This window comes from Grampus griseus, assembly GCF_964374135.1.
Source record: "Grampus griseus genome assembly, chromosome: 6".
NCBI classification, from domain to species: Eukaryota; Metazoa; Chordata; class Mammalia; order Artiodactyla; family Delphinidae; genus Grampus; species Grampus griseus.
Window position 1 is genome coordinate 80,138,162 of NC_139000.1, and position 19,424 is coordinate 80,157,585.

Consider the following 19,424-nt stretch of genomic DNA (forward strand, 5'->3'; position numbering starts at 1 on the left):
GCATACTACCCAACAGATCACAAATAACTGGAAAGGGATAGTACAATCAACAGTTTTAAGGTTAATTCAACACACCATGAGAGAGTAGATTAAGACATTAAATAACTTACAACCAAACTTCTGGAAAGGGACATATTAAACACATAAAACAAAGGACACATCTTTTAATTATGAAAGGGACAAATTATTTGTCTTGCACCACTATTCACTTATTATCAAACTGTACTTTACTAATATTCACCAAGCAAAGTAACTGTTTTTGTGCATACTGGGTACTGAATGCTTTCTCTCTTCTTGCCCTGTGTTGAACTTGGGATAATGATTCTAAGAAATCCCTAGACACAGACCACTACTCTTGAACAGCTTGTTTAAACATGTTTAAATATCAGCTAATAATATAAAAATTACACCTCACTAGAGTTTACATATATGTGGAAGAGGGTGGACTGATTTTTTTTTAACATCTAACTGGGTTTATAAACAGTCAATCTGGGAATTCCCCGGCAGTCCAATGGTTAGGACTTGGCGCTTTCACTGCCAGGGCTTGGGGTTCGATCCCTAGTCCAGGAACTAAGATCCCACAAGCCACGCAACACAGCCAAAAAAAAAAAAACAAAAAGTCAACCTGAGTCCCTTACCCACTACTTTACAACCTTCCTTAAAAGTAAACATAAGGGGGCTTCCCTGGTGGCCCAGTGGTTAAGAATCCGCCTGCCAATGCAGGGGACGTGGGTTCACGCCCTGGTCCAGGAAGATCCCACATGCCGCAGAGCAACTAAGCCCACACGCCACAACTACTAAGCCTGCGCTCTAGAGCCCACAAGCCACCACTACTAAGCCTGCATGCCACAACTACTGAAGCCCGCACACCTAGAGCCCATGCTCCGCAACAAGAGAAGCCACCGCAATGAGAAGCCGCACACCGCAACGAAGAGTAGCCCCCGCTGGCCACAACTAGAGAAATGCCGCGCAAGCAGGAACAAAAACCCAATGCAGTCAAAAATAAATTAAAATAAATTGAAAAAAAAAAAGTAAACATAAGGGGACTTCCACTGAAAGTCCAGTGGCTAAGACTTCACCTTCCAATGCAGGGAGTGAGGGTTCAATCCCGGGTCAGGGAACTAAGACCCCACATGCCTCACGGCCAAAAAACCAAAACATAAAACAGAAACAATAGTGTAACAAATTCAATAAAGACTTTAAAACTGGTTCACATCAAAAAATTCTTTAAAAAAAAAAAAAAAAGTAGGGCTTCCATGGTGGCGCAGTGGTTGAGAGTCTACCTGCCGATGCAGAGGACACAGGTTTGTGCCCCGGTCTGGGAAGATCCCACACGCTGTGGAGCGGTGAGGCCCGTGAGCCATGGCCGCTGAGCCTGTGCGTCCAGAGCCTGTGCTCTGTAACGGGAGAGGCCACAACAGGGAGAGGCCTGTGTATCGCCAAAAAAAAAAAAAAGGAAACATAAGGAGGTGGGGGGGGTACAATTAATATATATACACTACTATATATAAAGTGGATTTAAAAAAAAAAAGGACCAAGACTGATTCAAGATGGTGGAGTGGAAGGACATGTGCTCACTCCCTCTTGCGAGAGCACTGGAATCCCAACTAACTGCTGAACAATCATCAACAGGAACACACTGCAACTCACCAAAAAAGATACCCCATATCCAAAGACAAAGGAGAAGCCGCAATGAGACAGTAGGAGGGGCGCAATCACAATAAAATCAAATCACATAATCACTAACTGGAGAACACTTATACCATAGAAGTCCACCCACTGGACTAAAGGTTCTGAGCCCCACGTCAGGCTTCCCAACCTGGGGGTCAGGCAATGGGAGGAGGAATTCCTAGAGAATCAGACTTTGAAGGCTAGCGGGATTTGATTGCAGGACTTTGACAGGACTGGGGTAAAAAGAGACTCCACTCTTGGAGGGCACACACGAAGTAGTGTGCACATCAGGACCCAGGGGAAGGAGCAGTGACCCCATAGGAGACTGAAGCAGACCTACCTGCTACTGTTGGAGGGTCTCTTGCAGAGGCAGGGGGTGGCTGTGGCTCACTGTGAGGACAAGGACACTGGCAGCAGAAGTTCTCAGAAATACTCCTTGGCATGAGCCCTCCCAGAGTCTCCAGTGCTGGGTCACCTCAGGCCAAACAACCAACAGGGAGGGAACTCAGCCCCACACATCAGCAGACAAATGGATTAAAATTTTACTGAGCTCTGTCCACCAGAGCAACACCCAGGTCTACCCAACACCAGTCCCTCCCATGAGGAAGCTTGCACAAGCCTCTTAGATAGCCTCATCCACCAGAGGCAAGAAGAACTACAATACTGCAACCTGTGGAACAAAAACCACATTCACAGAAAGACAGACAAAATGAAAAGGCACAGGACTTTGTTACCAGATGAAGGAACAAGATAAAACCCCAGAAAAACAACTAAATAAAGTGGAGATAGGCAACCTTCCAGAAAAAGATTTCAGAACAATGATAGTGAAGATGATCCAGGACCTTGGAAAAAGAATGGAGGGAAAGATCGAGAAGATGCAAGAAATGTTTAACAAAGACCTAGAAGAATTAAAGAACAAACACCTAGAAGAATTAACAAACAGAGACGAACAATACAATCACTGAAATGAAAAATACACTAGAAGGAAACAACAGAATAACTGAGGCAGAAGAACAGACACATGACCTCGGAGATAGAATAGTGGAATTCACTGCCGCAGAACAGAATAAAGAAAAAAGAATGAAAAAAATGAAGACAGCCTAAAAGACCTCTGGGACAACATTAAATGCACTAACATTTGCATTATAGGGGTCCCAGAAGGAGAAGAGAGAGAGACAGGACCCAAGAAAATATCTGAAGAGATGAGAGTAGAAAACTTCCTTAACATGGTAAAAAAATAGCCAGCCAAGTCCAGGAAGCGCAGAGAGTCCCAAGCAGGATAAACCCAAGGAGAAACATGCCAAGACACACAGTAATTAAATTGACAAAAATTAAAGACAAAGAAAAATTATTAAAAGCAACAAGGGAAAAATAACATACAAGGGAACTCCCATTAAGGTTAACAGCTGATTTCTCAGCAGAAACTCTACAAGGCAGAAGGGAGTGTCACGATATATTTAAAGTGATGAAAGGGAAGAACCTACAACCAAGATTACTCTACCCGGCAAGCATCTCATTCAGATTCGACGGAGAAATCAAAAGCTTTACAGACAAGCAAAAGCTAAGAGAATTCAGCACCACCAAACCAACTCTACAACAAATGCTAAAAGAACTTCTCTAAGTGGAAAACACAAGAGAAGAAAAAGACCTACAAGAAACAAACCCAAAACAATTAAGAAAATGGTAATAGGAACATACATATCAATAATTACCATAAATGTGAATGGATTAAATGCTCCAACCAAAAGACACAGGCTCGCTGAATGGATACAAAAAGAAGGCCCATATAAATGCTCTCTACAAGAGACCCACTTCAGGCCAAGGGACACATACAGACTGAAAGTTAGGGGATGGAAAACGATATTCCATGCAAATGGAAAAAGAAAGCTAGAGTAGCAATACTAATTATCAGATAAAATAGACTTTAAAATAAAGAATGTTACAAGTGACAAGGAAAGAAACTACATAATGATCAAAGGATCAATCCAAGAAGAAGATATAACAATTATAAATATATATGAACCCAACATAGGAGCACCTCAATACATAAGGCAAATGCCAACAGCCATAAAAGATGAAATCAACAGTAACACAATAATACTGGGGGACTTTAACACCCCACTTACACAAATGGGCAGATCATCCAGACAGAAAATTAATAAGGAAACACAAGCTTTAAATGACACAAAAAACCAGATAGATTTAATTGATATTTATAGGACATTCCATCTGAAAACAGCAGATTAACTTTCTTCTCAAGTGACCACAGCACATTTTCCAGGATAGATCACATGCTGGGTCACAAATCAAGCCCCGGTAAATTTAAGAAAATTGAAATCATAACAAGCATCTTTTCTGACCACAACGCTATGAGATTAGAAATAAATTACAGAGAAAAAAAAGTAAAAACCACAAACACATGGAGGCTAAACAATATGTTACTAAATAACCAAGATATCACTGAAGAAATCAAAGAGGAAATAAAAAATTACCCAGAGACAAATGACAATGAAAACATGACGATCCAAAACCTATGGGATGCAGCAAAAGCAGTTCTAAGAGGGAAATTCATAGCAATACAATCCTACCTCAAGAAACAAGAAAAATCTCAAACAAACAATATAACTTTACAACTGAAGGAACTAGAGAAAGAAGAACAAACAAAACCCAAAGTTAGTAGAAGGAAAGAAACCATAAAGATCAGAGCAGAAATAAATGAAATAGAAACAAACAAAACAACAGCAAAGATCAATAAAACTAAAAGTTGGTTCTTTGAGAAGATAAACAAAATTGATAAACCTTTAGCCAGACTCATCAAGAAAAAGAGGGAGAGGACTCAAATCAATAAAATTAGAAAAGAAAAAGGAGAAGTTACAACAGACACCGCAGAAATACAAAGCATCCTAAGAGACTACTACAAGCAACTCTATGCCAATAAAATAGACAACCTGGAAGAAATGGACAAATTCTTAGAAAGTATGAACAGACCAATCACAAGCAATGAAATTGAAACTGTGAATAAAAATCTTCCAACAAAGAAAAGTCCAGGACCAGATGGCTTCACAGGTGAATTCTATCAAACATTTAGAGAAGAGCTAACACCCATCCTCTCAAACTCTTCCAAAAACTGCAGGGGGAGGAACATTCCCAAACTCATTCTACGAGGCCACCATCACCCTGATACCAAAACCAGACAAAAATACTACAAAAAAAGAAAATTTCAGACCAATATCACTGATGAATATAAATACAAAAATCCTCAACAAAATACTAGCAAACAGAATCCAACAACACATTAAAAAGATCATACACCATGATCAAGTGGGATTTTATCCCAGGGATGCAAGGATTCTTCAATATATGCAAATCAATCAATGTGATACACCATATTAACAAATTGAAGAAGAAAAAACCATATGATCATCTCAATGGACACAGAAAAAGCTTTTGACAAAATCCAACACCCATATTTATGATAAAAACTCTCAAGCAAGTGGGCATAGAGAGTACCCACCTCAACATAATAAAGGCCATATAAGACAAACCCACAGCAAATATCTTTCTCAATCGTAAAAAACTGAAAGCATTTCCTCTAAGATCAGGAACAAGACAAGGATGTCCACTCTCCACTATTATTCAAAATAGTTTTGGAAGTCCTAGCCACGGCAATCAGAGAAGAAAAAGAAATAAAAGAATACAAATCAGAAAAGAAAAAGTAAAACTGTCACTGTTTGCAGATGACATACTATATATAGATAATCCTAAAGATGCCACCAGAAAACTACTAGAGATAATCAATGAATTTGGTAAAGCTGCAGGATACAAAATTAATACACAGAAATGTCTTGCGTTCCTATACACTAATGACAAAAAATCTGAAAGAGAAATTAAGAAGACAATCCCATTTACCACTGCAACAAAAAGAATAAAATACCTAGGAATAAACCTACCTAAGGAGACAAAAGACCTGTATGCAGAAAACTATAAGACAAAGATGAAAGAAATTAAAGATGATACAAACAGAGAGATATACCATGTTCTTGGATTGGAAGAATCAACATTGTGAAAATGACTATACTACCCAAAGCAATCTACAGATTCAATACAATCCCTATCAAGCTACCAATGGCATTTTTCCACAGAACTAGAACGAACAATTTCACAATGTGTATGGAAACACAAAAGACTCCGAATAGCCAAAGCAATCTTGAGAAAGAAAAACGGAGATGGAGAATTCAGGCTCCCTGACTTCAGACTGTACTACAAAGCTACAGTAATCAAGAAAGTATGGTACTGGCAGAAAAACGGAAATATAGATCAATGTAACAAGATAGAAAGCCCAGAGATAAACCCACGCACATGTGGTCACCTTATCTTTGACAAAGGAGGCAAGAATATACAATGGAGAAAAGACAGCCTCTTCAATAAGTGGTGCTGGGAAAACTGGACAGCTACATGTAAAAGAAATTAGAATGCTCCCTAACACCATACACAAAAATAAACTCAAAATGGATTAAAGACCTAAATGTAAGGCCAGACACTATAAAACTCTTAGAGGAAAACACAGGCAGAACACTCTATCACATAAATCACAGAAGATCCTTTTTGACGCACCTCCTAGAGAAATGGAAATAAAAACAAAAATAAACAAATGGGACTTAATGAAACTTAAGAGCTTTTGCATAGCAAAGGAAACCATAAACAAGAAGAAAAGACAACCCTCAGAATGGGAGAAAATATTTGCAAACAAAGCAGCTGACAGAGAATTAATCTCCAATATACAAGCAGCTCATGCAGCTCAATATCCAAAAAACAAACAACCCAATGAAAAAAGGGTGTAAGACCTAAATAGACATTTCTCCAAAGAAGATATACAGATTACCAACAAACACATGAAAGGATGCTCAACATCACTAATTATTAGAGAAATGCAAATCAAAACCACAATGAGGTATCAATTCACACCAGTCAGAACGGCCATCATCAAAAAATCTATGAACAGTAAATGCTGGAGAGGGTGTGGAGAAAAGGGAACCCTCTTGCACTGTGGGTGGGAATGTAAGTTGATACAGCACTATGGAGAACACTATGGAGGTTTCTTAAAAACCTAAAAATAGAACTACCATATGACCCAGCAATCCCACTACTGGGTGTACACCCTGAGAAACATAATTCAAAAAGAGTCATGTACCACAATGTTCACTGTAGCACTATTTATAATAGCCAGGGCATGGAAGCAACCTAAGTGTCCATCAGCAGATGAATGGATAAAGAAGATGTGGCACATATATACAATGGTATACTACTCAGCCATAAAAAGAAACGAAATTGTGTTATTTGTAGTGAGGTGGATGGACCTAGAGTCTGTCATACAGAGTGAAGTAAGTCAGAAAGAGCTACAACTACTGAGCCCGGGTGCCACAGCTACTGAAGCCCGCACTCCTAGAGCCCGTGCTCCGCAACAAGAGAAGCCACCCCAATAAGAAGCCCACGCACTGCAACGAAGAGTAGCCCCTCCTCACCGCAACTAGAGGAAGCCTGTGTGCAGCAACAAAGACCCAACGCAGCCAAAAATAAATAAAATTAAACCTTTTTAAAATAAATTTATTTTATTCTATTTTATTTATTTGGCTGCTGTGGGTCTTCGTTGCTGAACGCGGGCTTTCCCTAGTTGCGGCGAGCAGGGTCTACTCGTCGTTGCGGTGCTTGAGCTTCTCATTGCGCTGGCTTCTCTTGTTGCGGAGCACGGGCTCTAGGAGTGTGGGCTTCAGTAGCTGTGGCACCCGGGCTCAGTAGTTGTAGCTCGCAGGCTCTAGAGCGCAGGCTCAGTAGTTGGGGCGCATGGGCTTAGCTGCTCTGCGGCATGTGGGATCTTCCCGGACCAGGGCTTGAACCCGTGTCCGCTGCATTGGCAGGTGGATTTTTAACCACTGCACCACCAGGGAAGTCCCAAAATTAAACCTTAAAAAAAAAAAAAAAAGCAGTTGTTGGTTACCAAGGATTTCCTTTCAAAAACAAAAAGAAGGGCTTCCCTGGTGGCACAGTGGTTGGGAGTCCGCCTGCCGATGCAGGGGACACGGGTTCGTGCCCCGGTCTGGGAAGATCCCACATGCCGCCGAGCGGCTGGGCCCGTGAGCCATGGCTGCTGAGCCTGCGCGTCCGGAGCCTGTGCTCCACAACGGGAGGGGCCACAGCGGTGAGAGGCCCGCGTACCCGTGTGCTGCAACTAAGACCCAATGCAGCCAAATAAATAAATACATAAATAAACATTAGAAACAAACAAAAAAGCATCATATGGTAAAACACTTTACTATGGGTAAAGTCCAACATAGGAGAATTAATAACTTTTTGGTCAGAGCTTCAAGTTTTAAATTATTCATAGAAAGGGCCTTTCTCAGCTCATTTGAAAACAACCAATAGGTTTCCTCAAAATTACATAATCCAAACACTTCATTCATTGGCATCAGTAAATGAATCAAAAGATTTCAGATCAACCATTCTTTCAGAGTACACTGTCATGGCTTAATGTACTGAGTATATGAACAGCCTGCCTCCTTCTCCCGATCACAAGCATCTCCGTCCGCCTTATTCTGTCTTACCTCTACCACGAGCTCTCTTGCCACGGTCTGAAGGCTTGTCCCCTTGATTGCAATCAATTCCATTCTCTTCACCTCTAACTAAGGAAGAAAAAGAGCACCCCTTATACATAATCAAACTAACAGCTATTACAGCTATTAAAGACAAGGACAAAAAGACTCCCTCCACCCCTCAACAAAAAAAGGCTTTTTAAAAAAAGGTTAAAATTTAACCAAAGGGTTTGGAAAACAAGAAAAACCAAACCAGTGTGGCTCAAAAAACTGAATGACAGCACAACCTGCTTAATTCATAGGTGAAAATTCAAAAAGAAATTAAAATGATGTACCACCTTTATTTTCTGTTTTGACGTGCCCTCCTGTAAAGTAAGTTTACTTCCAAAAAAAAAAATACCTTTGTTATGTAACCATACACAACAAAATCTGCTCATTGGTTAAGTTCAAAGCCTGGAAAGGCATAGATTAGCAAACTGCAATACCAAGGAAACACTGAATTCTTGGGGAAATCATTGTTAGAGAGAGGTTTTTCCAGGTTACTGTCCAGAAGATGCCAACACAGTCTTTTCTTCTCCTTATTTCTATATTGGCATTAATGACTGTATAATACAGAAATTTTATGAACAATATTGGCACAGCTTGCTCCCCTCATCTCTTCTATGGCTTAAGTATGTGAGTTGTCAGTGAGGCCTTCCTTGGTCACTGTCTTTAAATTTGTCAAACCCGTACCTATAATTCCCATCTCTCTGCCTTTGTTTTTCCCCAGAGCATAATTTTCTACATAATGCCATTAAAATATTACAATATCAATATGAAATGTTACTTCTCTTTTTTATTGTTACATCTCACTCTACCTCCCTTAAAAGATGTTTTAGAAGGGCAAAGATTTCTGTTTTCTTCATTGCTGTATGACTTGAAGACTATCCACTACACTGTAGATACTCAATAAACATCTGTGGTATAAATAAACTAGCAAAAGTCTATAAAGGAACATGTTAAATATTTATCATCATTTAGCCACTTTGGTACGTCTGCACAGGAGGTAGTGTTGTTTTGGGTGAATGATGCCAAAACCTGAGTCAAATGGAGAGAACTGAGAAAAGCTTTCCTATTCAACAACTTTCCTCTTAATCTAAACCTTGCATATATCATGAGTATCCGTAAGTGGGGAAGAATAAACAGCTTTAGCTACCAGCCAACAAAAAAACCTTCTTTAAAATTAGACGATGCACTTGATTCATAACAGAAGGCGGTCTTAAGACACAACACAAATACCTACAGCCCAGGTCAGTGCTAATATGAAATTGTATCAGTTAGGGTGCTAATAAACTACTCAGTTGTAGCTCATTACTAACTGTTAACTATACTAACAAATATTGCACTGAGAAAGTGGATTTATAGGCATTCATTGGATCATTCTATCAGCTTTTCAACATGCATGAAAATTTTAATAAAACCAAAGGTGAGGAGAAAGGTCTGTACTTACACTCTCTCCCACGATTGCCACCTCTTACTTTCCGGTTGTTGCTTCCGCGTCCACGGCTCACTTCTCTCTCACTTCTCTTCTCTCTATTCTCTTTGTTTTCTGAACTTTCTTTTCCAAAATTCTTCTTCTTCCCTCCTACAGTCTCCCATGAAGTCTATCGAAAATAAGAGCATTTATTCAGAGTTACCACTCAAAGTGTGGACAATCATCAAGAGTGTGTGCATTTATCTTTCAGACCTAATTACGCATGCCTTACAGCTTGCATGCCTACCATTTTAATTCTTCTCCATAAACGTACTGTAATCTCTGATGATAACGACAGCAAATCTCTTGTTAGGTTCCTGTTGCTACAGAGAGCACAAAAGATTACAGCAACTAGTTGAACTGACAACATACTATATGTTGTCCCACCACAGAGCCTTTTCCTATGCTGATAAGCATAAAGTAAATGTTATTTCCCCAAGCTCCCACTCTATGCCATCCCCACCTACCTCAGTAGTAGCCATGGCTACTGCAGACAACAACAAGGTAAGAAGGCAAACAGGATGAAAGAAAAGATGGACCATGGAGTAATCCTAAACAAACCAGGGTTTCAAAGGACTTCCCCTCTGCCTCTCCATTTTCCCTATAGCCTTCTCATCTCCAAACAGGCAAATGCCTTTTGTGTCTGTATTCAGGCCCTAATATGCTAGTTTCTCACCTTTTAAGAAAACAACATGCCAGATCTAGCCCCAACTGTGTGACTTCTAGGTTCAAGAGGTAACCAAAGGGCTTCCCTGGTGGCACAGTGGTTAAGAATCTGCCTGCCAATGCAGGAGACACATGTTCCAGCCCTTGTCCTGGAAGATCCCACACGCCGCGGAGCAACTAAGCCCGTGTGCCACAACTACTGAGACTGTACTCTAGAGTCAGTAAGCCACAACTACTGAGCCTGCGTGCCACAACTACTGAAGTCCATGCTCCTAGAGCCCATGCTCTGCGACGAGAAGCCACCGCAATGAGAAGCCCATGCACTGCAATGAAGAGTAGACCCTGCTCGCTGCTACTAGAGAAGAGTCCGCGTACAGCAACAAAGACCCAATGCAGCCAAAAATAAATAAATAAATAAATTTTATTATTTTTTTTTTAAAAAAAAGGTAACCAAAGAGATCTTTATGTAACTTTCAGCCTAGAACAATCTCCTTTAGGTTCAGTCCCAAATGAGGAGAGGAAGTTGAAAGTCTTTATTGAGATAGAACTGGCTGATCATGTAAAACTTAAAAGATTCACCCAGCCACCAAAGAAAAGGAGTGATGAATCTGTGGGAGCTAAAGGAAAGGCAACAGGAAAACAGTATTCAAGCCTATCTCTACCATATAAAAGAAAATATGCCCTCCAATTAATGATTTGGAAATATTTCATTTATTCACAGTGATTTTTTTTTAATAAGAAAGCAGTTAAGCCCTTCAGTTCATTTTAAAAATAAGGGAGAACTATTCTACACTGCATCCATTAGCAATGAGGTGAACATCCCCCATAGTTTATAAAACCCAGCAAATACATGCCCAAGTGTCAGCAAACAAAAACTCTTCAAAATTTTATTTCCTCACTTAACATGATATATTTTCCCAACAAACTCACATATTTGGTAGTTCATCATGCTGGACCAGTGTAATCTTGCATAGAATTTTACGCACAAATACTGCTATACTCAAATAACAAAATATTTTCCCAATTATCATTAATTTTTATAATTACAAATTTTATTCTGCTTGTTTCCTATTAAATAAAAATATACTCATTTCAGTTTTGAGCTTGTCACAGTAGTTCATTTTAATACAGCCTGTGCCTAAAAAAGCCTACCCCTAAAAACGAGAACTCGATTAAACCTAAACAATGATAAGGAAGGCACTTTTTGATGTGTTCATCTTTATACCCCACTTAGGTGAATCATTATTTGTTTTAATCTGCTCTGAACTGGTTTCCTCAATGAAAAAATACAAATGAAATACTGTGTAATTTCCATGTAGAAATCAAAAGGTTAGGGCCGACACCTGCTTCTGGTGTGGCTTTAGCTGCATCCTTCCTAAAATAAAAGGGAGGAGCTTTAGTGTGCATGTGCATTCCTCAAAATTGATTAAGCTTAAAAAATTTTTTTTCTTATTTTATATATCTGTCAGATTGTCATGAAAATGTGTCTGTAGAATATTCACACATAAGCAAATAGAGATACCAGCAAATCCTGGTTTTCTGTTAGTCTAGAGATATAAGGAGTGGTAAAAGGTGACAATTGAGATGAAGAAACATGAGCTGTGGAGCCAAGAGAAGTTTTTCAGGTGGTGAAAATGTCCACAGGCCCAGATAATTTTGGCAACTGTGTAAGGCTGGAGTAGATGACCAAGTTCTCTTTCAAGTCTTCAGATTCTACAACTTCATGAAGAAAACATACATAACAAAAACAGTCATTTCAGGTTAGTGTTCTTTCTGGACTCAAAACATATATGTAATGGCACCCATAATCCCCCTCTACCACCACCCCCGAATAAGGTGAAGTTGAAAATGTAATATGGAACTGGAGAGAAATCTTAGCATTGCAAATCAATTAATAATACTTACCGTGTCTGAATTCCCTTCCAGCAATATATTGATAGCTTTGTTGACATCTCCATTACAGTCATGCAAAGCCACTATGCATTCATCCTGATTTTTTCCTGTCACTTCCATAAGCTGTTGGAATTATAAGGCAATGATTAGGGAAACAGAAGAATGGCACTTGATATTAATCCTAAGATTCTACTATATAAAGACAGAGATTATGCAATCCTTCCACATGAAGATGGCCTTTTCAACACTCTGAGATTACAATCCAAGATCAGGTTTACCTGTTTTTGGGGGCTACTCCATGTCTTTCGACCAATACTGGTAAAGTCAAGCTATAAATCAACCCTCCTCCAAGCTGACAAAGTATCAATTCTTAATCGGCAGCACATACATACCAACATTCTCAGAATACTCAGGATGAGCTATGTGACTGCTCAAACTAGTTCAATGGCCTGGGACTCCCATATTTCTGAGCTACTCAAATATTAAGTGGAACTATATGTTTCCCAAAGACCAAGCATGAGTATGTGGCCACAATTAGCCGAACATCCAGTCCAACTGTTTGCACTGTCCAACAGTCCAGTTGACTCCATCAATGTTCCATACATGGGCTATCACTGCTTGGATTAGAACACTGCACATATAAAATAATTTTTAACACCCTAAAGTCTCACAATTAGAATTTGGCAAAGCAATCTACAGATTCAATGAAATCCCTATCAAATTACCAATGGTATTTTTTACAGAACTACAACAAAAAATCTTAAAATTTGTATGGAGACACAAAAGACCCTGAACAGCCGAAGCAACCTTGAGAAAGAAAAACAGAGATAGAGGAATCAGGCTCCCTGACTTCAGACTATACTACAAAGCTACAGTAATCAAGACAGTATGGTAATGGCACAAAAACAGAAATATAGATCAATGGAACAGGATAGAAAGCCCAGAGATAAACCCACGCACATATGGTCATCTTATCTTTGACAAAGGAGGCAAGCATATACAATGGAAAAAAGGTAGCCTCTTCAATAAGTGCTGCTGGGAAAACCAGACAGCTACATGTTAAAGAATGAAATTAGAACACTTCCTAACATCATACACAAAAATAAACTCAAAATGGATTAAAGACCTAAATGTAAAGTCAGACACTATCAAACTATTAGAGGAAAACATAGGCAGAACACTCTATGACATAAATCACAGCAAGATCTTTTTTGACCCACCTCCTAGAGTAATGGAAATAAAAACAAAAATAAACAATGGGACCTAATGAAACTTAAAAGATTTTGCACAGCAAAGGAAACCATAAACAAGACCAAAAGACAACCCTCAGAATGGGAGAAAATATTTGCAAATGAATCAACGGACAAAGGATTAATCTCCAAAATATATAAACAGCTCATGCAGCTCAATATTGAAAAAACAAACAACCCAATCCAAAAATGGGCAGAAGACCTAAATAGACATTTCTCCAAAGAAGACATACAGATGGCCAAGAGGCACATGAAAAGCTGCTCAACATCACTAATTATTAGAGAAATGCAAGTCAAAACTACAATGAGGTATCACCTCAAACCAGTTAGAATGGGCATCTTGAGAAAATCTACAAACAACAAATGCTGGAGAGGGTGTGGAGAAAAGTGAACCCTCTTGCACTGTTGGTGGAAATGTAAATTGATACAGCCACTATGGAGAACAGTATGGAGGTTCCTTAAAGAACTAAAAATAGAATTACCATATGACCCAGCAATCCCACTACTGGCCACATACCCAGAGAAAACCATAATTCAAAAAGACATATGCACCCCAATGTTCACTGCATCACTATTTACAAGAGCCAGCTCATGGAAGCAACCTAAATGCTCATTGACAGACAAATGGATAAAAAAGATGTGGTACATATATACAATGGAATATTACTCAGCCATAAAAAGAAACGAAATTGAGATATTTGTCATGAGGTGGATGGACCTAGAGACTGTCATACAGAGTGAAGTAAGTCAGAAAGAGAAAAACAAATATCGTACATTAACGCATATATGTGGAATCTAGAAAAATGGTACAGATGAACTGGTTTGCAAGGCAGAAACAGTGACACAGATGTAGAGAACAAACGTATGGACACCAAAGGGGGAAAGCGGGGCTAATAGTGGTGGGATGAACTGGGAGATTGGGATTGACATATATATACACTAATATGTATAAAACGCGTAACTAATAAGAACCTGCTGTATAAATAAATAAATAAGAAAAAAATTAGAATTTGGCAGCTATCACAAAACTCACTCCTGGACATACTATTTTCTCAAGTAGCCTCAACAGGGTGCTATGTTTGAAATCAAAGAAATCTCCTTGGTGCATTCCCTTTAACAAGGGATAATTAAGCTACTTAATATTTTCAACACAAGGAACAATCACAGATTAGGCACAATATAGGTTTCTCAGTTATCAGTGAACAAATGTATGATTTAAATATCTGCTGTGTTTTAAGTGTCTTTAACTATTTTAGTATGTATCAGCTGCAGTTCAAAACAGTTTGACCCCCAACATCTGAAGCGATTTCTCTGTGGTCACAAAACAATTAGCCTTTCGGGAAGCCAGGTCTCCTGGTCTCATAAATACAGCTCTTTACACCACATCATTCCATCTGATTTCCTCCCTGTGTTACCCAGCAAGGTTCTATACATTCTACAGCTTTCCCATGCTTCAGTCTTTGGATGTCTACTAATAAGGTCAGATTTTTATCAACGATCTATAGTAGGTCAATACCCGTCACATGCAGTTGTTAAGATGCACAGCAGGGACTTCCCTGGTGGCGCAGTGGTTAAGAATCCACCTGCCAATGCAGGGGACACAGGTTCGAGCCCTGGTCCTGGAAGATCCCACATGCCATGGAACAACTAAGCCCACAAGCCACAACTACTGAGCCTGCATGCCACAACTACTGAAGCTCACGCACCTAGAGCCTGTGCTCCGCAACAAGAGAAGCCACCGCAATGAGAAGACCAGGCATCACAACAAAGGATAGCCCCCACTCGCTGCAACTAGAGAAAGCCCACGCACAACAAGCAAGACCCAATGCAGCCAAATAAATTAATAAATAATATTTATTTAAAAAAAAAAAGATTTATAGTAACCTTCAAAACTCCCCCAGTGATTGGATTAGTAAGAGAGAGAATCATCGTTAAAACTTAAAGCTCTGGGGCTTCCCTGGTGGTGCAGTGGTTGAGAGTCCACCTGCCAATGCAGGGGACGTGGGTTCGTGCCCCGGTCTGGGAAGATCCCACATGCCGTGGAGCGGCTGGGCCCGTGAGCCATGGCCGCTGAGCCTGCGCGTCCGGAGCCTGTGCTCCGCAACGGGAGAGGCCACAACAGTGAGAGGCCCGCGTACCACAAAAAAAAAACAAAAAACTTAAAGCTCTGAACTCCTCTACCAGGGCTCTTTTTTGTGTATCTGCTATGCTACTCAGATAAAAGGCGATATAATATGTAGAAGTATGTCTCAAACAATTCATAAATCTCATTCCAGCGAATAAGTTCTATGATTTTTAATAAATAATTTTTGTGGCTTTCCAAAAATATCACCATTAAGTCTAATGACAGCAACTATAAGTAAGAAGAAAGAGTTTACATACTAAAGGGCTAAAATAAAGAGTTCACCAAGGGACTTTCACTCCAAGGAATTACTGGTAGACCTCTACCAAGGTAAAGGTTATTGCTTCGTTTCTAGAATCTTGAAGGGAAAAGAAGTCTTATCAGGAAAGAAGAATGTGCAATTAAAATAATATTATATCAGTGAAGTTCTAAGTGAAGACATCACCCTAAAATTTAATTTTATAACTTTTCCAATCTACGTTTGGGACCACCACAATATGTGAAAAGGCAAATCAGCTCTTCTGTAACACTGAACAAAATTTTCTGAGAACCTGCCATATACTAAATATACTTTCTATGCACAGGTATATACAATGCCACTGTACTTTCACAAATGCTCATTGTTCACATGTAACACTAGTAACTCAGAAAGGTTCTACTGCCAAAACTCCTTCGCTCTAGCCACCAATACAGGTATTTTGATTTTGAATCACAAGTTCAAAATCCAATTATTTACAACTAAGCAAGAAGCATAATTTAAAATAAGAATCTCTAGTGAAATTATCTTTTTAAGCACAGTAAGAATAGATTACAAAAATGACAGTATCCTTTGCCAGAAACATACCTGTTTAACTTTAGCTTCAAACTCTGAATCATTTTTATCAAAGATCACTTGAGCAAGACGCATCTGTTCAGCTGTTGCCTGGAAAAGCACATACAACTGTTCAAGATTGGAGCACCAAAAATACAAGTTAGATGCCAAAATCTGGTATAAACAGATAAAAACTCTCTATCACTGTGGTAACAGAAATACTGATTGACTAAAAAAAAGGACTCTGAATTTAGACCTCTTAAATGTCTACAGTGTATTCCCAAAAGGTAAATAAGCATCAAATTAAATAGCATAAAGGTCCCAGTCCTTTGACCAAAAGACCTGAAGTCCTGTTCATCTTCATTAGCCTTGTGACTCATTTGAATTTTGTTTTTTGAATTTTCTTTCCCCTGGGCAGATGAAGTTACAGCGTAACAGAAAGTGGAAGAACAGGAAGCAGTGGAAACAACCGCCAGGATACAGGCTTAGACACAACCTTGCTGTCAAAAAGCAAAAAACCTCTGCTATCAACTCAAAAAAGGTCAGTTCGGAAGGGAAAAGGCTGTATTTATCTAAATAAAAATTATTTTTTAAGTTACATTTTTATTTTTAACGACAATTTTAAAATGGTTTTAATTTAACAGAATTTTAAGGAAGCAACTTTCAAACGCTTAGTCAACTATGTAGAAAACTCTTTTCCAGTTGCTTTTTTCACTCAAAATCCTTCTTAAAAAAAAATTCAAATTACCGAATTTTTGAGGTTTCCTTTTGTAGTATTTCTGGCAATTAAAAATTAGAAAGGTTTTTTTTATTTATTTATTTATGGCTGCGTTGGGTCTTTGCTGTTGTGCGCGGGCTTTTCTCTAGTTGTGGTGAGCGGGGACTACTCTTGTTGCGGTGTGCGGGCTTCTTATTGCCGTGGCTTCTCTTGTTGCGGAGCACAGGCTCTAGGCGTGCGGGCTTTGGTAGTTGTGGCTCGCGGGCTCTAGAGCACAGGCTCAGTAGTTGTGGCGCACAGGCTTAGTTGCTCCGTGGCATGTGGGATCTTCCCAGACCAGGGCTCGAACCCGTGTCCCCTGCATTGGCATGCAGATTCTTAACCACTGCACCACCAGGGAAGCCCAGAAAGATATTTTTTAAATGAGGAAACTTTGGGGAATTCCCTGGCAGTTCAGTGGTTACAACTCCGTGTTTTCACTGCCAAGGGTGTGGGTTCTGTCCCTGGTCAGGGAACTAAGATCCCACAAGCCATGTGGCACAGCCAAAGAAATAATAAAAAATAAGAAATTTGAAAAAGGTAACTCTTGTGCATCAGTTAATAGTAACATACCAACCATTGCTAGCTAAAATCTTTACTAACTCCCAACATAAATATTTTTAAAGTTAAATCATTTAAATTACTGAATGAGCTTGGGGGGGAGGGGAGACCCACCAAGTGCTAATAATAAACAACTTTTTAAAAATATATTTATGTACGTATGTATGTATGTATGTACGGCTGCATTGGGTCTTCATTGCTGTGTGCAGGCTTTCTCTAGTTGCGCAGAGCAGGGGCTATTCTTCTTTGCAGTGTGCGTGCTTCTCATTGCGGTGGCTTCTCTTGTTGCGGAGCACGAGCTCTAGGCGTGTGGGCTTCAGTAGTTGTGGCACGCAAGCTCAGTAGTCGTGGCTTACAGGCTCTAGAGCGCAGGCTCAGTAGTTGTGGCGCACGGGTTTAGTTGCTCTGCAGCATGTGGGATCTTCCCGGACCAGGGCTCGAACCCATGTCCCCTGCATTGGCAGGCTGATTCTTAACCACTGTGCCACCAAGGAAGTCCCAACAAACAACTTTTCACCTTTGCTTTTAATATAGATTCATAATAATCTCAATGGGGGTGGAGGGGGAGAGGTTGTTAGTGTTTTTTACAATGTAAAAACGCTTCTCACAAGAGCTTTCCAGTCCATGTTGTTGGTTGATTATACAAGCTCCCACTACCTTTGGTCTGTTCCCTCCAATCCAATGGCCAATCCTTTCATCCCAACCTATGCCTGGTGTGACCTCAGTTGTAGTGTTACATTACACCCAGAAAGATGTTTGTACAGTTTCTACACACACGGCAAATTTTACCTCAATCCTAACCAGTATATATAAGGGCCTTTTTTACACACACCCTCAAGTGAGAAGTCCCAATGCAGCAGCCAAAAGGACCAAGGTATGAAATAACTGAATGAAGTAAAAAGGAAAACCAAAGGGGAAGGTGAGTTCTGGAAGACGGCACTTCCACGTTATACATTTGAGCTTTGGGTAGTGGCAACCTTTTATGAAAGTAAGCCACTGGGATAAAAAAACAATATATATATATATATATATATATATATATATATATATATATAAACTGAATCACTCTGCTGTACAGCAGTAATTAACACAACATTGTAAATCAACTATACTTCAATAAAAATAAAAAATAATTTAAAAATTAAAAAATAATAAACTAAAAAGAAAAAAAGTAAACCAATGTGGCCCTTAGTGCTAAAACCCTGCATGATTAATTTTTGCCCATTTTTCCTGATAGCAATCACTTCTACTCTGAATTTCAAATCTAGAAATTGTACCTCAACACATATTCATTGAGCCCTGCTGCAACCCAAGCAATATGAATGTTCATCACTTACCATTAAATTTCCTTAAATTACAAAATTTTCACAAAGCCCACAAGAAAATAACAGTGACCCATAAGGTAACTATCTAATACCAAAAACTATTTATTTGGTACTTACATATTTTTCTCTTATATCAAAAACAAAATACTAATCACACTACTTTGTAGGAATACATAATCAATTGTAAATACCTATATCATAATGCTTATTAGCTGCATACAAGTCTACAGGATAGGTCTTGCATTTTACTTACTCTGAATTCTTCATT

General features: G+C 39.3%; 1 protein-coding gene across 5 annotated transcripts in view; it reads right to left on the bottom strand.

Moving 5' to 3' along the window:
• UBAP2 (ubiquitin associated protein 2) overlaps positions 1-19,424 on the bottom strand; it is a 125,868-nt gene that overhangs the window by 53,474 nt on the left and 52,970 nt on the right. For all 5 annotated transcript variants that reach the window (XM_082656203.1, XM_082656202.1, XM_082656201.1 and 2 more), the window contains exons 3-6: positions 16,547-16,624; positions 12,343-12,453; positions 9,748-9,901; positions 8,271-8,348 (exon numbers count right to left, since the gene is read on the bottom strand). In XM_082656203.1, the coding sequence (XP_082512329.1) occupies positions 8,271-8,348; positions 9,748-9,901; positions 12,343-12,453; positions 16,547-16,624 (421 nt within the window). The remainder of the gene's footprint in view (positions 1-8,270; positions 8,349-9,747; positions 9,902-12,342; positions 12,454-16,546; positions 16,625-19,424) is intronic.